This window comes from Rosa chinensis, chromosome 1 (assembly GCF_002994745.2).
Source record: "Rosa chinensis cultivar Old Blush chromosome 1, RchiOBHm-V2, whole genome shotgun sequence".
Lineage (NCBI taxonomy): Eukaryota > Viridiplantae > Streptophyta > Magnoliopsida > Rosales > Rosaceae > Rosa > Rosa chinensis.
Genome location: NC_037088.1, coordinates 31,580,361 through 31,598,676, shown reverse-complemented (window position 1 = coordinate 31,598,676; position 18,316 = coordinate 31,580,361). Strand labels below are relative to the sequence as shown.

At 37.8% G+C, this 18,316-nt stretch overlaps 1 protein-coding gene and 1 long non-coding RNA gene across 2 annotated transcripts; both read left to right on the top strand.

The window, feature by feature from the left end:
- Positions 1-4,224: 4,224 nt before the first annotated feature.
- On the top strand, positions 4,225-5,386 carry LOC112182105. The gene is made up of 3 exons (XR_002929279.2): positions 4,225-4,322; positions 4,476-4,523; positions 5,295-5,386. It is a non-coding gene; the product is annotated as an uncharacterized LOC112182105 (long non-coding RNA).
- A 1,122-nt stretch (positions 5,387-6,508) lies between these two features.
- LOC121050983 (T-complex protein 1 subunit zeta 1-like) lies at positions 6,509-7,083 on the top strand. The gene is made up of 2 exons (XM_040512669.1): positions 6,509-6,733; positions 6,914-7,083. The coding sequence occupies exons 1-2, from the start codon at positions 6,562-6,564 to the stop codon at positions 6,970-6,972; spliced, it is 231 nt and encodes a 76-aa protein (XP_040368603.1). The 5' UTR covers positions 6,509-6,561; the 3' UTR covers positions 6,973-7,083.
- Positions 7,084-18,316: the final 11,233 nt, after the last annotated feature.

The window sequence follows — 18,316 nt, the reverse complement described above, 5'->3', positions numbered from 1 at the left end:
AGGACCGGCACCTTGCAGTGTGACCGATTTTTGTCCCATTTTATTTTTCACTCGAAAAAAGGGATGTCCATATGAGTTCTTTAAAATACGGATCATCATGTCACGACCTGCCCTAGGCGGTCATGCCAAAGCCTGTATGAGTCAGTGTCCTACATTTCATTGTTGGTGACAGCATAGGATTCAATGATCCGAATCGTAGTGAGGTATAGTCCACTAGATCGACTCATAAGTTTCTCTCAAATGCGTTTCCTTCCGCATTTATTAGAGGTAATATAAATGTATTCAAGTCCATTCTCACAGTATGTTTTTACATGATAACCATTGGCATGAATATCTTTGAAACTTTAACAAGGTTCGATTAGCTCTTGGTGCATATAGAGCGTCTGTGACTTTAAATATATCTCATATTCTTTAGAGTATTTCTATTTTAGTAGAATGATAATCTTTTCATTCTAATAATTTTTTTCTCTAGATGTATTGCTTTACATCTTTATAGTGCAATTTTGAACCATGTAAATATGTGTAGTAAATAAATTTGAATAAATTCAGTGCTTCAGAATAAAATTGAAAATTTATTAATAAGCCAACAATAATCAAATCAAGGGCTTTGTTCAGAAATCTAATTCATCAAACCATTGTTTAAGACCAAATAATAGTCTAATTAAAAATGAGGCATTATGCCTTCACAACTGTCTTTGGAAAATAGATAAAGCATCTCAGTCAAAAACTAGTGCATCCATTAACTGAGCAAGTTCCTTGTTGCCATTGAGGTCTGCAATAGTGAGGTTGACATTTGGGTCATGGCCTCCTTCTTCCATATAGTGAGTTTCTTGTTCTTTAGACTCCCTATATCTCTTGTAAGTGGCTGCAACTATGTTGCTTGCTTGGCAGTTCTTGTACCAATGCCCAGTGACTTCACACCTATAGCATGGTTCATTACCAACTCTATCCTGTTTGACTGAAGGGTTCTTAGGTGCCTTTTTGCACCTTTTTTCCACCACCTCCACGTCCCTTTCCACATGGTGCATTGTTGCCACGTGGGTAAGGATCAGCAAGTCCACACCCCTTTGCGTTGGAGTTCTTTCCACCTTTCATTATTCCATAATTAGCCTCAGGAATTTTCATTGTCCCAATAGGCCTAGCATTGTTGTTCAAGCGAACCTCATTATGTCTCTCAGCCACTTGCAGTAGGCTTATCAACTTATTGAAGGTTGTGATTCTTTCGTTGTCATACTCCAACTTATACTGGTTCGCTAGTATAAACGTTGAAGTAAGAAAGGTGGTAAGAGTCTTGTAGATCATATCATCTTCTGTGATTTCCCTTCCACAGAAATTGAGACGTGCCTTTAAGCGCAACATGTCCTTATTGAAGTCATTGACCTTTTTATAGTCAACCAACACTACTACAAAAAGTTAATCACACAACACTAATCACACAACGGAATAGAAATCTTCTGTTGTATGTTTAAGTAAAATCCTTTGTACAACAGTATTAATAATGTTCCGTTGTGTGAATGTCAACAAAGTAATAACTTTTTTCTCAGAACTACATTGCACAACACAATTAAGTGTTGTCCGTTGTCTGGGTCTTAAAAATTTAGCGGCAGATTTCCCTCCACTCTCGAGTCTTGGTTGCCTCTTGAAATCTGAAATTTGGGGTACTTAGTACAACGGTGCTTGACATTGTCCGTTGTGTGATTGAAAACTAGACACCAAATTTTGAGGAAGCTTGCTGGGATATCTTCCACTAGGCAAACCTTGTGCAAGATGTAAAAATCAGACAACAGAAGTTATACTTTTCTGTTGTGTGAAGTGGGAACATAGATGGCAGCATTTTGAGCCAAAATGCAGCAGGCGGCATATTTCCCTCCATGTTTTGACATTTTGATTTTATGTCATACACTCTTACGACAGTGTGTTGTGCTTCTGTTGTGGGATCGACTTCAGAAGTAATATTTGAAGTTCAAATCATTTCATTTCCTTTCATTCTCTCTCCCCCGCATTTGTGCTTCTTCGACATTACTTTTCTCTTCTTCCATCAAACCCTAAAAATCCAATTTTTCATCTTTAATCCTTCGCAAGAACCCCAGTTCCCAAATCACTCCATCTCAACCTCAAATTACGCCATTTCTTCCCTGAGCACGCCAAGCTCCGCGACGGTCACGACTATCTCGAAGCCATCAAACAATCAAGTCCCTCATTCTCTCATATCTCTTTCTCTTGCCATCTCTCTCTCGTAGTTCTGAAACCCCAAAATTCTCCAGAAATTTCATGAATCACATTGAAATCTCAAACCACCCAAACAGCCAAAACACTTTCTACCCTTAAAACCTTCGCTGCTTCTTCCTCCTCCCCTGCACTTGTCTGCCTCTCTCTTCATCAAGAAACCCTAAAAAGGAAGACGATGCCTTTCCGGCTCAGAATTTTCTCCAAACTGTGCCATGTGGATTTCGTCATCACCAATTCGATCTATCAACTTGGATGAGTAGCTGATGGGTTCGTCAAGGATGGCACCATTGACTCCATATCTTGCTTGAAAGGTCAGTGGGGCACTCAGGTAATCATTTGTTATCCGCTAGTTAAATTGCGGCAGTTTTGAATAAGTTATTTTTCTACTATGGAGGAATTGTTGTTTGTTTTATTGTTTAGTTCATTTGAGGATTGAAATTGTTACATTTCATAGCAAGATTTGTGTGGAATAATTGGTTTCGAGGTCTGAGTTTTTGCTGAGGAAGTTGTTAAATGGAGAAAAAGAAATAAATTCCTGAAATGATTAGTAGAAATTTTATTCATGGGTCTTGATATTGCTTCATTATCAAATTTAGGCAAAAATACACAAGCTACTGCAAGAGTCGAGTTTCCCTATGGAGCCTAATATATAAGAGCTCTGTCTCTCCATTTGTTCTTGGCTTTAATGCCTTCATGAGATTTTTGTCCTTTTCCCTATTGGAGATAGAGTCGCAGAAACACAGCAGACTGAGGTTTAAAGCCAAAGTAATGATTATCTGTTCATAATGATAGCTTCATACCTTTCATTAGTTTAAACACATGGTCATTGTTAATAGCCAGTAAGATTAGGCCAACGAAATCCAATAAGCCAACCTTATAATTAGAGGAGTTCATCAATTCGATACTTATACTTGCTTTTGATGGCTCTTGTCTTCAGATGAGAATGTCATATAGTCCAGCTCTCATCTATTCCTTTTTCTAGTGCAATGGACTGACTGTAACTGCATTGGAGCTCTTGGTCAGCTTATGGTCTGTGGTTTAGGATTTCAATTCAATGAAACAGCATGCATTTCTGTGGCGCATTAAATTTACGATACCTCATACAGCTGAAAATGTTCACATTGTTGTTTGTGATATAATCTAAGTTTATACAAGCTATAAAGAAGCTGGGTCATTATGTGCACTGTTTCAATAATGATTAAACTTTTACGTCTATTGAGGGTTTGGATCATTATGTGCAATATTCACTTTGAATGTTTACGAAATTCAACAACTCTTCCCCATATTTTGTCTGCAAGACTTATCTCACCAGCATTTGCTTGTAAATTTTTATCTCAGGGTGTACCAGGCTTGGAACTAAGGAGCTGTGATATAATTCTTAAGACATGGAGCAAGTACGCCATCTGTCAAATTGCCACCGGAGTCTTGTCTACTTGAATTTTCTGGGAAAACTTCTTTAGGTATGGCATATCTGACATAAAATTTTTGCTTATAATTACTTTCCTGTGCAGCTTTAATATCCTTAAACATGCTTCTTCTTTCTTATGACAGGGCCGAAGTCTGCTGATCTGTGACTGAAGATCTCTACATAGGAGTCTGGGTTTTGGGTTTCTAAATAGGAGTCTAAATAGGAGTCTGGGTTTTGGGTTTCTTGCCTTTGTTTTTGTTCTGAGTTTCCAACCTTGGAATTGATTGTAGGCTATGTAGAAATCTGATGGTAAGAACCCTCTTCTTATTGTTTCTTCTTTTCATGATTAGAGTAATCAGCAAAAGAACAAGTGGTTTCATTTTCAGCAAAAGCAAAATAAGAATTGGGGTTCACTTGATTTGATGGCTTGAATTGCATGATGCCTGTTTTCATTTTTCTTTTTATTATGAACAGACATAATGTTTAACCTTCTACTTAAATGCATTATTCGGGGGTGAAGCTATTTGGTTGGCATTGATTGCTATTGATCTTTCTTCTGTGTTCCACTGGTGATAATGTGATTTTTTTTTTTTTTGTTTTGGTTGTGCAGGTTCTATGCAAACGATTATTTGTATTGTTCAGTTGCTGCTTTTCTTGGTCTGTATTGAGATTGGTCATTGTCTAGGTATGTTGGTGATTAATTTGGTGGGTTTCCGGTTTCTGGTTTTGGTTTTTTTTTTTTTTTGTGGCTTTTGTTCTTTAGTCAGTTCTATTGTCTTCATTGATTGAATATAGGTATATGTAGAAATAAATGGTTTCTTTGTTTTTTGGTTTGCAGATATCAGTAACAGTGTGCAATCGGAATTTGAAAGTGCTTTGAACTTGGGTATGAAATGTTTTTGTCAGACTGCATACATAATTATGTAGATGTTTTTACAGGATGAGTTGAAGTTCTATATAGAACTTGGACCACACAAATGATAAATGGTTGTATTGAGTTTGATTGCTCAGTGACTAAAATAGTACTAACATGGTTGTTATCAAAAATTCGTGCTAGGATTATTGAATCACAGGTTTTACTCCATCTAAGAAGACTATTTATATTGCTTTGCATGATTAGTCTTATATATTTGTAACAAGTTGGAAAATTTTCTAATCAATCAAGAGTGTTTCTCTGATAGCAATCTGGTCTTACAACATCTGTAATCTAATGGTATAAAAACTTATTATTGGTGAATCACTTAATGATTTATTAGGAAATTTGTGGTAGATTCTGTTTCCTCTGCTTAAATTTTGTAGATTTTGTGCTTCTGTTCATATTTTACAATTAAGATGGATATTACATGTTTAAAATGAGATTATACTCCATTTAAGAAAAACGACTTACATCAGTTTGCATTGTTAGCTTTATACATTTACGAAAAGCGAGAAAATTTTCTAATCAATCAAGAATACTTCTCTCATATCGACATGGTCTTACAACATCTATACTCCTGTCGATTGATGAATCACTGAATTAAGTTAATAGGAAATGTGGCACGTAAACTGCATGAATCATGATCATTTCACAATCTTAGTATATGCAAAAGTCCTTATGATTCTGTATGATTTCTCTGCCAAAGTATCTTCATTTTTTTCTTTCATTAATGGCTTGCAGATCATAAAGGATTGTGGATGTGGCTGCTGCTGGTGCGGGCAACGCAAGTAGGGATCCAAATTTGATCCCACCACCTCCTCCAACCATTCCACCCCATGTAAAGCCAGGAGTCCTGACTTCTCCCAAGTATTCTATTACGAGTAGGAAACAATTGCTTGCAAACCACGTCAAACTCACTGTGAAAGCTCCAGATTGTGTATTCTACCAATATTCTGTATGTCTACCTCATGTCATTCTTTTGCTGTGCAGTTTACTATGTTCAGTATAAAATTCTTAATGGCATACTATTCCTCACAGGTTCATATTACTTCTGAAAACAAGAAGGCCGCTCAAGGCAAGGGAATTGGCAGAAAACTGGTTGACAGGCTCTATCAAACATATTCTTCTAAACTTGCTAATAACAAGTTTGTGTATGATAAAGAGAAAGCTCTGTATACAGTTGGTCCTCTGCCGCAGAACAAGCTTGACTTTACAGTTCCCTTGGAAGAGACATTTGCAAAGAGGTATATCCGACTATTGTTCTCTTTTTTGTGTTCTTGCTTTAAAGATTCCTCTGTATATCTCTTATACAAGAATCCATATATTTTCTCAACTAGGATTGTTCTCCAATTTAACAATTTCAAATTCAGTTACTCACTTTGCTCTATTTATACTTAATTGAAGAATTGCCTAATATCAATCATCCAAGTCCAGTTTGTGAGTACAATGATCAATATTGATTGTTATTTATTTATTACCTTCTGTCAAATTTCTGAATTGGTTGTTTGACTAAAAAATGCTTCACTTTGGTAAAGATCTGAGAGAGGCCTCCATAAGTATTTCCATAAATACATTTAAAAAAGAAAGATTAATCTGGAAATCTGCTACTTTATGGTTCTACATCTCGCCTTAAATGTTATGCGTATGCAGGAAGCGTATTACAAACAACTTGATTATTCTCTATTGCTCTAGTAAAATCAATACCACCCCCCCCCCCCCAAAAAAAAAAAAAGCATTTTAAGAATTTTCTGAATGTCACTGTGAATCTTAATCACAATATATGACAAGATGAAAACCTAAAATGTTAGCTAGTTTTAGGAATACCCATCAGAATACTGTTTATAAAGTCTGGTCATATTAGTTTTGTCAAGTTACGAATACAGCATAGCTGTATTGGTGTTTTGTTATGAACTAGCTATACTTTTGTACAGTGTAATTCTTTTGTTCAACCTTTTTCTAACCCCTGATTTTGTAGATTATTGCTCTGAGAAGAGCAAAGAGGAGAAATATGGAACGGTTGGTTTTGGCTTGTGGAGGGGAGGCAGTGAACTCTGTAGATGATTTAACTCCTGATTGCCTTGGCTGGGCTGGACTTGTATATGAGCACGTCCTTGGTGAAGAGAAGTACACATTTGTCGAAAATGTGAAGAACCCTCATTCTTGCACAATCTTAATCAAAGGTATTCAGTCAGTAGCTCCATGCAAATTGCAAAGTTCTATATACAATTTTGTTCTCTATCCATGTCTCGATATATATCTTGCATCCCTGTCATGGTAATGCGTACATGATACACATAATTTTAGTGCCATTGCCAAGTCATGTGGTAGTTTAATTCTTATTTTCACTTTTAATGGTGCAGGGCCTAATGATCATACAATTGCCCAGATTAAGGATGCTGTTCTTATTTACTCTAATTAACGTTTTTCTGGTTTTCAACAGTCTTCAATTATGACAGTGAGGACTGGGAAGGAAGACATTAGAGCCATAACAAGGATGCCCACTCTGCGGTAATGATCCAAAGCTCGAGAAGCAACGTAAATGAGTTTTGGACTGGAATCTTAGAGCTCGAGAAGCAAGTGCTATGGATTACCTCCTTTCAGCATATGAGCTACTAAGTTTGATTCATGTGTAGGTAGTAGCTAGGAAGGCTTGTTTGGTACATTATCTAATAACTTGAATGTTTGGAAGTTTGAAAAACTTATATGATATGGATTAGTGTGGGTTTATGTGGTAATATGGAGCATTATTTATAAAAAGATATTCCATGTATGGAATACATAATGAACAAACAACAGCTCAAAACAATGTTGTGAGAACCAAGCTCAGACAACAAACCTAATGTTGCTCACACAATGGATGATAAAAAGAAATTGTTGTGTGAACTAACAACCAACAACAAAAGAAAATAAACTTCTGTTGTGTGAGATTCATAACACACAACGGAAATAAAATCATCTCTGTTGTCTGAGTAACCAACAGACAAGGGAGATAATTTCACTTCGGTTGTGTGTTACTTACCTCAGACAACAAAGAATGAGTTACATCTGTTGTCTGTTATTAGTCTCAGACAACAAAGAATAAGTTATACCCGTTGTGTCTTATGAATCTCACACAACAAAGAATAAATTATACCCGTTGTGTGTTATGAATCTCACACAACAAATAATAAGTTATACCCGTTGTGTGTTGTGAATCTCACACAACGGCAAAATTTCTTTTCTGTTGTCTGAATGACCGAGGCATCCCTGCGCATGCCATGGTAGGCACCTGCTGCGCAGAATTCACACAACAGAAAAATAACTTTTCTGTTGAGCAAACTAATGTCAGACAACGGTGGAATTACCGTTGTGTGATTTTTCACTCGCTTAGACCACGGTGAGCTTGGTCATCACACAACAGAAATCCACCGTCGTCTGATGGCCTTTTTGTAGTAGTGCAAGTGGATTCCATTCCACTGAATAGCCAGTTCTGGGAGCAAAGTGTCATGAATGTTCCCAAAACGTCCCTTAAGGGCATCCCACAATTCTTTAGGTGTCTTCAACTGAAGGTACTCCCAGCGTAGGCTAGGATCAATATGTCGCCTCAGAAACATTAAGGCATCTGCTTTCACCTTATTAGATAGTTCATCATCTTTTGGGTCAGTAATGGTGGCGGTGTAGTCTTTTGCCACAAAGGCAGTTTCTCTATCGGAAACCCAACGGTGGTACTCAAGTCCTTCTGAGTCCAAAATGTCAAACTTAGGTCGAGTTGGATCAGCCATCTACATAAAACAATAGAGAAGATATAAATTACATAGTCATAAAGACATCCACATAAATTATTTTTCAAAAATATGAATTAGATTTCAAGACCAAGATTCATAATGGTCACATTTTTTCAATGCTATTTGAAAATGCTTATCACAGTAAGTGTGTGTGTGTGTGTCTAATGCGCATGAATTTTCATTATCATGGCAAAATGGAATTTATATGTTGCATTCTAAAATTAATCATAACACATGTAATAATAAATAAAACATAGCATATATAAAAAAGTACATGGCATGCTCAAAAATCACAAATATATAACAAAATATATATATATATATATATATATGTAGCATGCTCAAAAATATAAACAATAAAATATATAATCATGCTTAAAGATAATCATATAAAGCATAAATAACAAGACATGCTTGAAATGATCAAAATTATCTAACTAAACATGCTCAATAACAAAATATAATAAAGGCATAAACAATAAGGTATAAAGCATGCTTAAAAATAGAAAATATAAATAAAATTCACATGCTCGACTAAAATCATAAAATAAAATAAAGAAAACATACTTGATTTTGAGAAAATAAAACAATCCTAACGCATGCGCATGTTGATGCAGGCATGCGTAGCGATGTTTTTAGACTTGAGGAAAACTGGGCTGCTTCCTCTTTCTTTTCAGTAGTGGGCTTTTTTTATTTTCACTTCTTTTTTTTGGGCCGCAAGGCCTAGTTTTTTTTCTCTCTTTTCCTCTTTTTTTTTTTTTTTTTTTTTTTTTGTTCTGACAAAGATGGGCCGTAGGGCCTTTTTTTTTACTTATTATTTTTCTTTTTCTGGGCCGCCCTTTTCTTTGGGCTGGGTTTTTTTTTTCTTTTCTTCTTCCTTTCTTCTTCCTTTTCGCGTCTTCTTTCTTCCTCCTGGTTCTCTCTTCTCCTTCTGGGTAGAGAGGGTGCTGTCGATCTGGCCTCCTAGTTTGCAGCAGTTGCGGGGCAGCAGCGCCGGGGCTGGGATGTGACGGGCGGGTTGTTACAAGGGCGGGTTGGGCAGGCGCGGAGATCTGCAGGCAGATGGGATTTGCAAGGACAAGGGGTTGTGGGTGGGCTGCACAGGCGCGGGGCGCTGGGTGGACTGTGTAGGCAGATTGAGGCCGGTGAAGGGAAGAAGGATCTGGAGGGGAGGAGACTGATCTAGTCGGCTGTGGGTGCTGGGTTGGCGGTGTGAGTGCAGGTGGGAGGTCGCGTGCGATTTGGGATGAGGCGGAGGTGCAGGTGCAGCGCTTGGCAAGGGAGCAACGCCATTGGGTTGGAGGCCCGTGGGGCTGGCGGCCGGTCTGGCTGGCGAGGTGGACGGGGATTTTTTTTTTTTTTTTTAATCGTTGGTGGCGGCAGAATAAGAAGAAAAAGTTTTTTTTTCTTCTAGGGTTTTGATTTTTTTCTTTGGCTATTGGCTCTGAGCGTGCTAATAACGTGTAAAAGTAAAATGACAATTGAAATTGGTCTACTCATTTCATTTCATAGCCCCTTTATATAGGGAGAGAATTACAACGGAAATATCAATTACAATGATGACATCAACTACTAATTGGTCCTTGTTTCATGCTTATTGATGTTGATTGCTAATTACTTGATTCCCTCTCGGTCAATCACTTCGACGAAGGCACATAATGTGTTTTCCCTTTAACATTATTGTTATTGTTATTGTTATTGTTATTGTTATTGTTCTTCTTATTATTGTTGTTTTTATTATTGTTGTTATTATTATTATTGTTATTATTATTATTATTGTTATTATTGCAGGCATGGAGATTTAAGTTATTTAAGTAGCAAGATATCATATCTTGCATCATAGATAAAGGAGGATACCAACATTTTGAAGAAAGAACTCAGCAAATTGGATCACATAGCATCACAGACAAAAGGTATACAATGAGTACTTGTACATCACATTCCTAAAATAATTGCTCAATATATTAACACTTCATCATTTGTAGATATTCATCCCCATCTTGGATCCAGATACTACCCCAAACCACTGGTTCTTCATTGTGATTAAATTAGCGAGAACGGATGTAGAGATATGGGACGAGAACGGATGTAGAGATATGGGACACTTACCCGAACCCTGCACGCACTATGGCTCAAAATGATCTTGTTTATTATGTGGTAATAAATTTTAAAGAGTGAAATCATTCCCTTGATTATATGGAAACTGTATTGCACATCACACTTAGCTTCTTGTTGTTTGAAATACAGCTTTTGGCATTGGACACAATATTTGACACTGAAATCCAAAGTTGTTTCAAGAAAGGATGGTCATTTTGTTCATTCACAGTTTTCAATGTACATGACATTCACATTCAACAAAACAACTTCGATTATGGCATTTTCATGCTCAGATACATAATAAACTATGATAACCCATTGAAAGATGAGGTAAGATGATTCGACTTTAATTGCAATATATGATGGTTTTTTTTCTTTTCTATTGTATAACTTTGTTGTTTATTGAATGCAGTTAGATTCTGTAAATCGTCATGTGCAACTTGCCCTTTGGATGTTGAAGCACCCAAAGAACCAAACATGGGTGAAAATTAATGAGGCTTTAGATAATGAAAACAAAAATGATGGTGCCAAGAACAAGATCAAGACAATAGAAGAAATTGAATAAGCTACTAGAAATAGTGTTGATCAACGTACATCATGGCAAGAGCTGTTCAAAAGTCGTGCAGAGAAAAACCTCAACACTACAAGCAAGGGGTCGTGGTCGCCCTCGTGGTGCAAAGAATAAAAACTCTCAAAAATAAATCTAAACATGAACAATTTGTTTTAATAGAATCGTCAATGATTTTACTTCAGATTTAAATACTCTGTTGGACATATATGACTTTAGTGCCAATAGTCTTTGATTTACATACTCTGTGCGAATACTTAATTATGTTGCAATATAAATACCATGTACCAAACTATATTTCAATGAAAAGTAGGGACTGGCAAATGTACTCAGGGAATGCAATCTGAAGGTTTTAGATCAGCAGACACTACGGCATGTTCAGGTCTAGCACGAAGACTTGATACACTTTTTTTAGAGTCTTGCAAATCATCTAGAATTGCAGAGCTGCAGCATGAGCAAAGCAAAGTGCATAAATAAGATGCAAGCTGATATCTCTTTGTAAATTGAAAATTCTCTTCCCTAGTCTCTACTGATTTTAAATTCGACACAAGTTAATCAAGGAGAATAACTGAGACTTTCATAGGCCTGTTAAAGCATATTCCATTAACATCAGACACACTATCAAGCTAACAACAGAGATCCTAGAAGACGTAATGAGAATGGAGCAAACAACTTCAGGTTAATTCCAACAGTGACCAATATCTATGTTTTTACTTTCCTAATGCCTCTACAAGTAAACAAGAGATGATAAATGTCACAGACAAATGATACCAGGAGCAAACATGAGAATCTTTATGAGATTGTCAAATGTTTTGTTACTTTTCACAATCAACTTTAGGATAAAACCCAAATCGGAACAGTCAATCCTAAATTATGAGTGCAAATCTCTATGTTTCATTTCGTCATTCCTCCTCACAACTTCATCTAAAATGTTTCTTCCTAAGTTGTGGGCTGCAAATTCAGCAGCTTTTGTACTTCCATGCCCATCAAACACACCAAAAAACGCCTGCAAACGTGAATCTAGAGCATATCAAATTCCAATTCTCCAACCACTCATTTCAACTACAATAAGCAAGGCCTAATCTCAAACACTATTTTTTCTATAATAATTTCACTATGTATGTATCAAAATTCCCTAATATGTTCGACCTAAACTCATTCATCAGGGAACTTTGAAATTCAAGCTTTCATTTTCCCAAATTACACCTCAATTTTACCACGAGTTTTCAAAGTTCCAGAATTAAGCTACTGAAAAACTTAATTACTGATAGAAACAGTAAGAAAAGTGGAAAAAAAATTTACCTGTTTGGGATCACCTTGAAGATTAAGAATGGTTGAATACCGATCCTCCAAAGCCTCTCTCCTCCCTTTCTTACAATATACGGAGAAGTAACCTTCTCAATCTTCCTCCACCAGCTCTCTCCACGCCGCCTTAGACGGTATCCCTGGAGCAGCCCTAAATCCCATTAATACAATCGGAACGCAAACCTTCGCCGGCCGCTTCCTCTTCAATTGCGTCACCGGAGATGACAATCTGGGAACAACACCAGATAGTGTGCTCAAAGACTTGGGAATCCAGAGCCGGCAGGCAACGACCCAAATCAGAACCTGAAACAAGCAAATCAGAATTGTCAACCCTAAAACCCAAATCAAAACTCTAACTCTAAATCAAAATCAAACCATCATGAAAAATTGGCCAAGTTTGAATCATTGAGATGAGCCTATGTCACAAAAATGGTTCTTATGAAAACCCAGATGCCAACTGATATGAACTTGAAACCCCAAACTATGAAACCAAGAAAAATGCAACCCAAAGTTCAATCAAACATTGAATTAGGCTTACGTTTTAAAACCTTACCCAATCTTTGGTGAAGCGACCGAGAGAGTGCATGGATGAGACTATGAGAGAGAGGGAGAGACTTTGAGAGAGTGAGAGAGGCCGAGAGGAGCTGAAAATGTCAAAATGAGATGAGAGAAAATGATGAAAAATGTTGTAAAAAATGTCCTCTTTGTGGTAATTACAAAGTCTAGGACCAAATTTACTGGTTTATGAATCATTTTACAAAATTGAAGACAAATATGTTGTTCAGGCGGTAATCTTCTTATTTTAGACGAAATAGAGTATGTGTCCTAACTCACGTAATAGTGATCTCGATTGTGTAATTGGGTCGTACCTTGTGTAATGTTCGTCATTGAGAAAATAATTATATCTAACAACTGCTTATTACGATATACAAGGACAAATGATGAAAAATGTTGTAAAAAATGTCATCTTTGTGGTAATTACAAGGTCTACGACCACATTTACAGGTTTATGAACTATTTTACAAAATTGAATACGAATGTGTTGTCTGGGTGATAAATCTTCATTTTTCATACTAAATAAAACATGTGTACGTCCTCATTCACGTAATAGAGTTCTCGATTGTGTAATTGGATGGTAACTTGTGTAATGTTGCCCATTAAGAAAATAATTACATCACTGACAACGATTATTATGAATATAAGGACAGATGATGAAAATGTTGTAAAAAATGTTCTGTTTGTGGTAATTACAAGGTCTAGGACAACATCTTCCAGTTTATGAACCATTTTACAAAATTGACTACAAATGTGTTGTGTAAGAGATAAATCTTCATATTTTATACTAAATAGAGCATGTGTCCTCATTCACGTAATAGAGTTCTCGATTGACAACAAATGTGTTGTATAGGTGGTAAATCTTCATATTTATACCGAATAGAGCATGTGTTCTCATTCACATAATATAGTTCTCGATTCTATAATTGGGGTAAACCTTTTGGTAATTACTCCATTTAGGACAATATTTACAAGTATATGGACAATATTAAAAATTAATTTTTTTAAATTGCCATGTGTTAAAATTTGAATGGGTAACCTGATGATTACCATCATACTAACTTGTTATATATTTTTTTTAAATAAAAATAAAAAGGTATGTCATAGGGGGGGGTACTGTAGCTTGTCTCCTGTTATAGATGGGAAACTTTTTAGCACTTGAGTTTTATCTTGTTCTCTCTTAACATGTTTGGTGCCTCTGTTGGGTTCTATGTTAGGGATGGCGCGCGTGCGTACCCACACCCACACACACTCATCTCTTAGGAACTAAATTCCCACACACACATCTCTCAGAAACTAAATTCTACCTCTGCAAGAATCGCATAATGCTTTCAAGGCACAATTTGGGTGTTCTTTAAATCTACAACAAAAAACATGCCGAAGTTGATGACATTTTAACTTTACCTGTTGACTGCCCTTCATAATTCCTTCCATTGAATTGATGAGTATCATGCGACCATATCCTCTAAATTCTTAGGTTTTAATTTCGATTCTCATTGGCTACCTTCCTTAATTTCAATTGTATTCTTGAAGACTAGGGTCCTGCAAGGTAGGGCCGTATTTCCCAAAGTGGCTTCGAACTCAAGAAAGTCTTTCCCACCTTGATTATGATGTCCTTCCAAGTTGGTTCTGGGGTCTCTTTTCACTCTATACTTCTATAGCACTATAAATGTCTCTCACAATCAAATTAGAGGAGCACCTTCCCGTTTTGCTTATTATGAATTATTTAGATGCTGGGAGTATGGGGCTTACAATGGTTCGTATGTTGTAGGCTTAGCAGAAGAGGGGTCGCCCTAAAAGAAGCAAGAATAAGGCACCTCATCCTAAGAAGGTTGCTGCTAGTTCAAATTCTATTCCTGAGAAGATTGAATCTTCTCTAAAGAAGCATAAGGGTACTATGAAGAAGGCTGTGTGGGGAGGAGGGATTGTTTGCCCCTTTTGTCTTTTCCTAATGGTTATGTTAATTCCAACCCTAAAAGGAATGAGGTTGCAACTTCTTGGCGATTGGCAGGTTGTTTTATCCAATACTGGCAACTGGTGCTTCTATGAGTCTTATTAGAAATGCTAGATGTTCACGTACCACAAGCACGTGCTCGGTATGGGAGGCTAGCAAAATATATTTATCGTTTTGAAGGTGAGGCACTTTTTGTTTGTAATAGGCACTTGAGCATTTATTTCTTATGGAATTGTGGTGTACCAGTGTAACCTAAATTAGTTTTTGGTGTATGTACTATTCTGATTTGTTTCAATGTTTTACTTGTAGATACAAAGTAAATAAAAATTAATGTATATATATTTTTTTGAATAGGAATTAATTGCATTAATAATCAAACCATAAAAACATGCCTTCACAGAACTTACATAAGTAAACTGATTGATAACCAGAAACCTATCTAAGCAGAGCTAAACTCATTAATAAACTAAGGGACGCTCGCTGAAAGCAAGCCTAACTAAGCAAGACAAACCTCGCTTTCTAAGGCAAATCAATCATCTAGCCTACTTTGCCAACACTCAATTGTGGTACAAAAACAAACTAGAAACATCTTAAGAAAGCATATAGAGATTTAAACCCTACCTGAAACAAGACTTGCATCCAGAAGGTCTATTGATAAGAGAACCTAGACAAGGGCCAACTCCTTCCCCTTAGGGTCAGAATTAACTCCATCTGTAGTAGCTAACAACCTCGACATCAGGTTGGTCTTCATGCTGTTCCTCTTGGTCCTTTTACCTTGATCATCATCCTTCTTAACCATTTAACTCTTTCCTGCAGTACCATACGGCATTTTGTTGAGACTTCCTACAGGACGACCACGCTTTCGCTTTGTTTGCTCAGGAGCACCAACAGGTGCTTCAATAAGGCCCATAGTCACTGCATCTAGAGTTTTCTTACCCACAGCCAAATTGAGACGAAGCTTTTTAGGGCAGATGGTTACCTCATCACCTTCTCTATGATGACGCACCCCTGTAATAGGTTGTACCTCCTGCCGTGGCTCCTCAAGCTCCCTGATCTGCACCTGCCTTCTAGCCTGGGGCATATTCACCACATGTTGAGGTAGAAAAGCTTTAGGAATGGACCGGGGAACCTGGGCCTGGAAAACTAGGGTTTGGCCATTTGCCAAAACCCTAGTTGTAGTAGTACTTGTTTCTGGCCCTCCACGCATCACTGCCAAGGCTGACGGAAGCTCCACCGTCCCCATTGGTCCCTGCTCGTCCTCCATCAACTCAGGCCCGGAGCATGGCAATCCCACATGGGTAACGAACCCACAACAACTACATTGCCCAAACAACTTGTCGTATTTGAACTGCACCACAAACTGGACCTCGTCCTCAACCCAGAAACGACGCTTGAGAAGCAATGGCATCGTATAGCGATCTCCACTCTGATACGTAGCACCCTGGTCCAGAAAGCCGTCTGGTCGAACTCCATGAACTCCCCGATCGTGCTGCCTATCAAGCGCATGATCTTTTCCAATCTAAACTCCATAGGAACTCCCATCAAAGTCATCCAATACGATGACTTCTGCAGCAGTATTGACAACACCAGGCTCACTCCATCATACTCCACCAAAGCGATCAGAGCTCGATTGAAACCCCTAGGGCCGCCCTTCCAAACCCTAGTCCTGTCCATCGGATCTGAAAATGAAATCAGGACACTATCATCTTCTCCAACTTCTTCGACACGAAGAGTGCCATTAACCCTCCACGCAGACCTGAACATTCCCATGAACGACTGGCGTGTATACTCCCTTGCAGTCAATAGTTTTCCAAGCATGAAAACTTCCGGTTGTCGCAGCCCCTTGGACGGACGAATGTCAACAAGCCTTTTCCCTTCTGCAATAGCAAGGGAGGAGGCAAGTCTTGCTGCCATTGCATCAACAGAGGCCATTCTTTGTTAAAAAGTTTATTCTCATAGACGCAAACCCTAACCCTATGAGAGAGTTTGCGGCTTCTTGACTGAGTTCTGTTGAACTGTTGGAAGGAGTATTGTGTTAGGGTTTTTAAAAATTAATGTATATGAATATATATTAGGGAAAATGATCATTTACCCAATTTTAACAACAAAATTGCCCACTTGCTCCACTAACAGTTTTTTAACCCCATTTACCCAAAACACTCTAAGGGATTATTTCCCTACTACCCAATTAATTTTTTTTTATTCTTTTTATTTATTTTTAGGACTTTTTTGCCCTCTCCTTCTTTCTCACTTACATAGAAAAGTCATCCTCCACCATGCTGTGCTCCGGTGACTAGTGGCCGGCAGCGGACTCCGGTGACCGGTGATCGAAATCCGGCGATTGATTACCTGAATCTGGCGACCGGTTACCGGAATCCGGCCATTGGTGACTGGAATCCAGAATCCGGTGACCAGATTCCTGCGTCTGATTTTATTACCCCCCCAATAATACCCAGTAATCATATTATTGCCTCCCAAAAATCATATTATTGCCTCCAAAAATCATATTATTGCTGTCCAGTGAATTGTATGAACTCCCAAAACCAAAATGAACACACTACAGGCACAATTGATCAATTTATTATCATATTATTGTCCCCCAATAATCATATTATTGCCACCCAATAATCATATTATTACCCCAATAATCATATTAGTACCCTCCAATAATCATATTATTGCCCTCAAATGAACTAAAATGAATACATTACAGATACAAAAAATAAAAAATAAATAAAATAAAATAAAATAAAAAATCTCTAGGCACCCACCGGAGTGTGAGGCCGACGCAGGAGTGGTCGGGGCGTGTTTTAGGGTGACAGCGACGTCTGGTGCTTGCAGACCGGGAGGAGATTTTCGTCGAACTCATTGGCGAACGGTTGTGGCTGCCATTGCGGCAGAGGCATGGCAGTGGGAAGGGATCGGAAGGGATCTGGACTGGAACCCGACACCACTGGTGGAGGGCACGACGATATCTTTGGCTTGAGGGGTCGGTTGATGGTGGCGCTCTAGTTTCTGGTTTGGAGCCTAGCATCTCTCCGTTCTGGGTGCGCGGGTGGTGGTGTTGTGGAGTGCTGGGACCGGCAGAGGGGAAGATGGGCTGTGTTTGGTGCGGCATTGGCCGTAGATCTGTAATGCATAGGCTCTTTTTAGAGAAGCCATGGGTTAGAGAGAGAGACAGAGAGAGAGAGCAGATCCGGGAGAGAGAGAGAGAGAGAGTCAAGGCATATGTAATTAATTAATAAAGTTAAGGGTACAACTATCATTAAATATTAAATTAGGTAAATGGGAGTGAAAAACTCTTAGTGGAGTAAGTGGGCAATTTTTATCCTAAAATTGTGTAAATGGTCACGGCCCCTATATATTAATGGATCATAATTTATAAAGAGTGTAAATTAACAAAGAAATAAATGAAAATATAAACAAAGACAGTTTTTTTTTTTTTTTAATAAAAGAATGTTGGCCTTAGATTTTTGACCTAAATGTGGCATTCCATGTCCACCACACACGTCTACTATAT

Excerpts from the sequence above, each read along its gene's own strand:
- LOC121050983 (XM_040512669.1), top strand. The coding sequence starts at position 6,562 with ATGGAACGGTTGGTTTTGGCTTGTGGAGGGGAGGCAGTGAACTCTGTA. Across the intron at positions 6,734-6,913 it reads TTGCACAATCTTAATCAAAG|GGCCTAATGATCATACAATT; the intron begins GTATTCAGTCAG and ends TTAATGGTGCAG.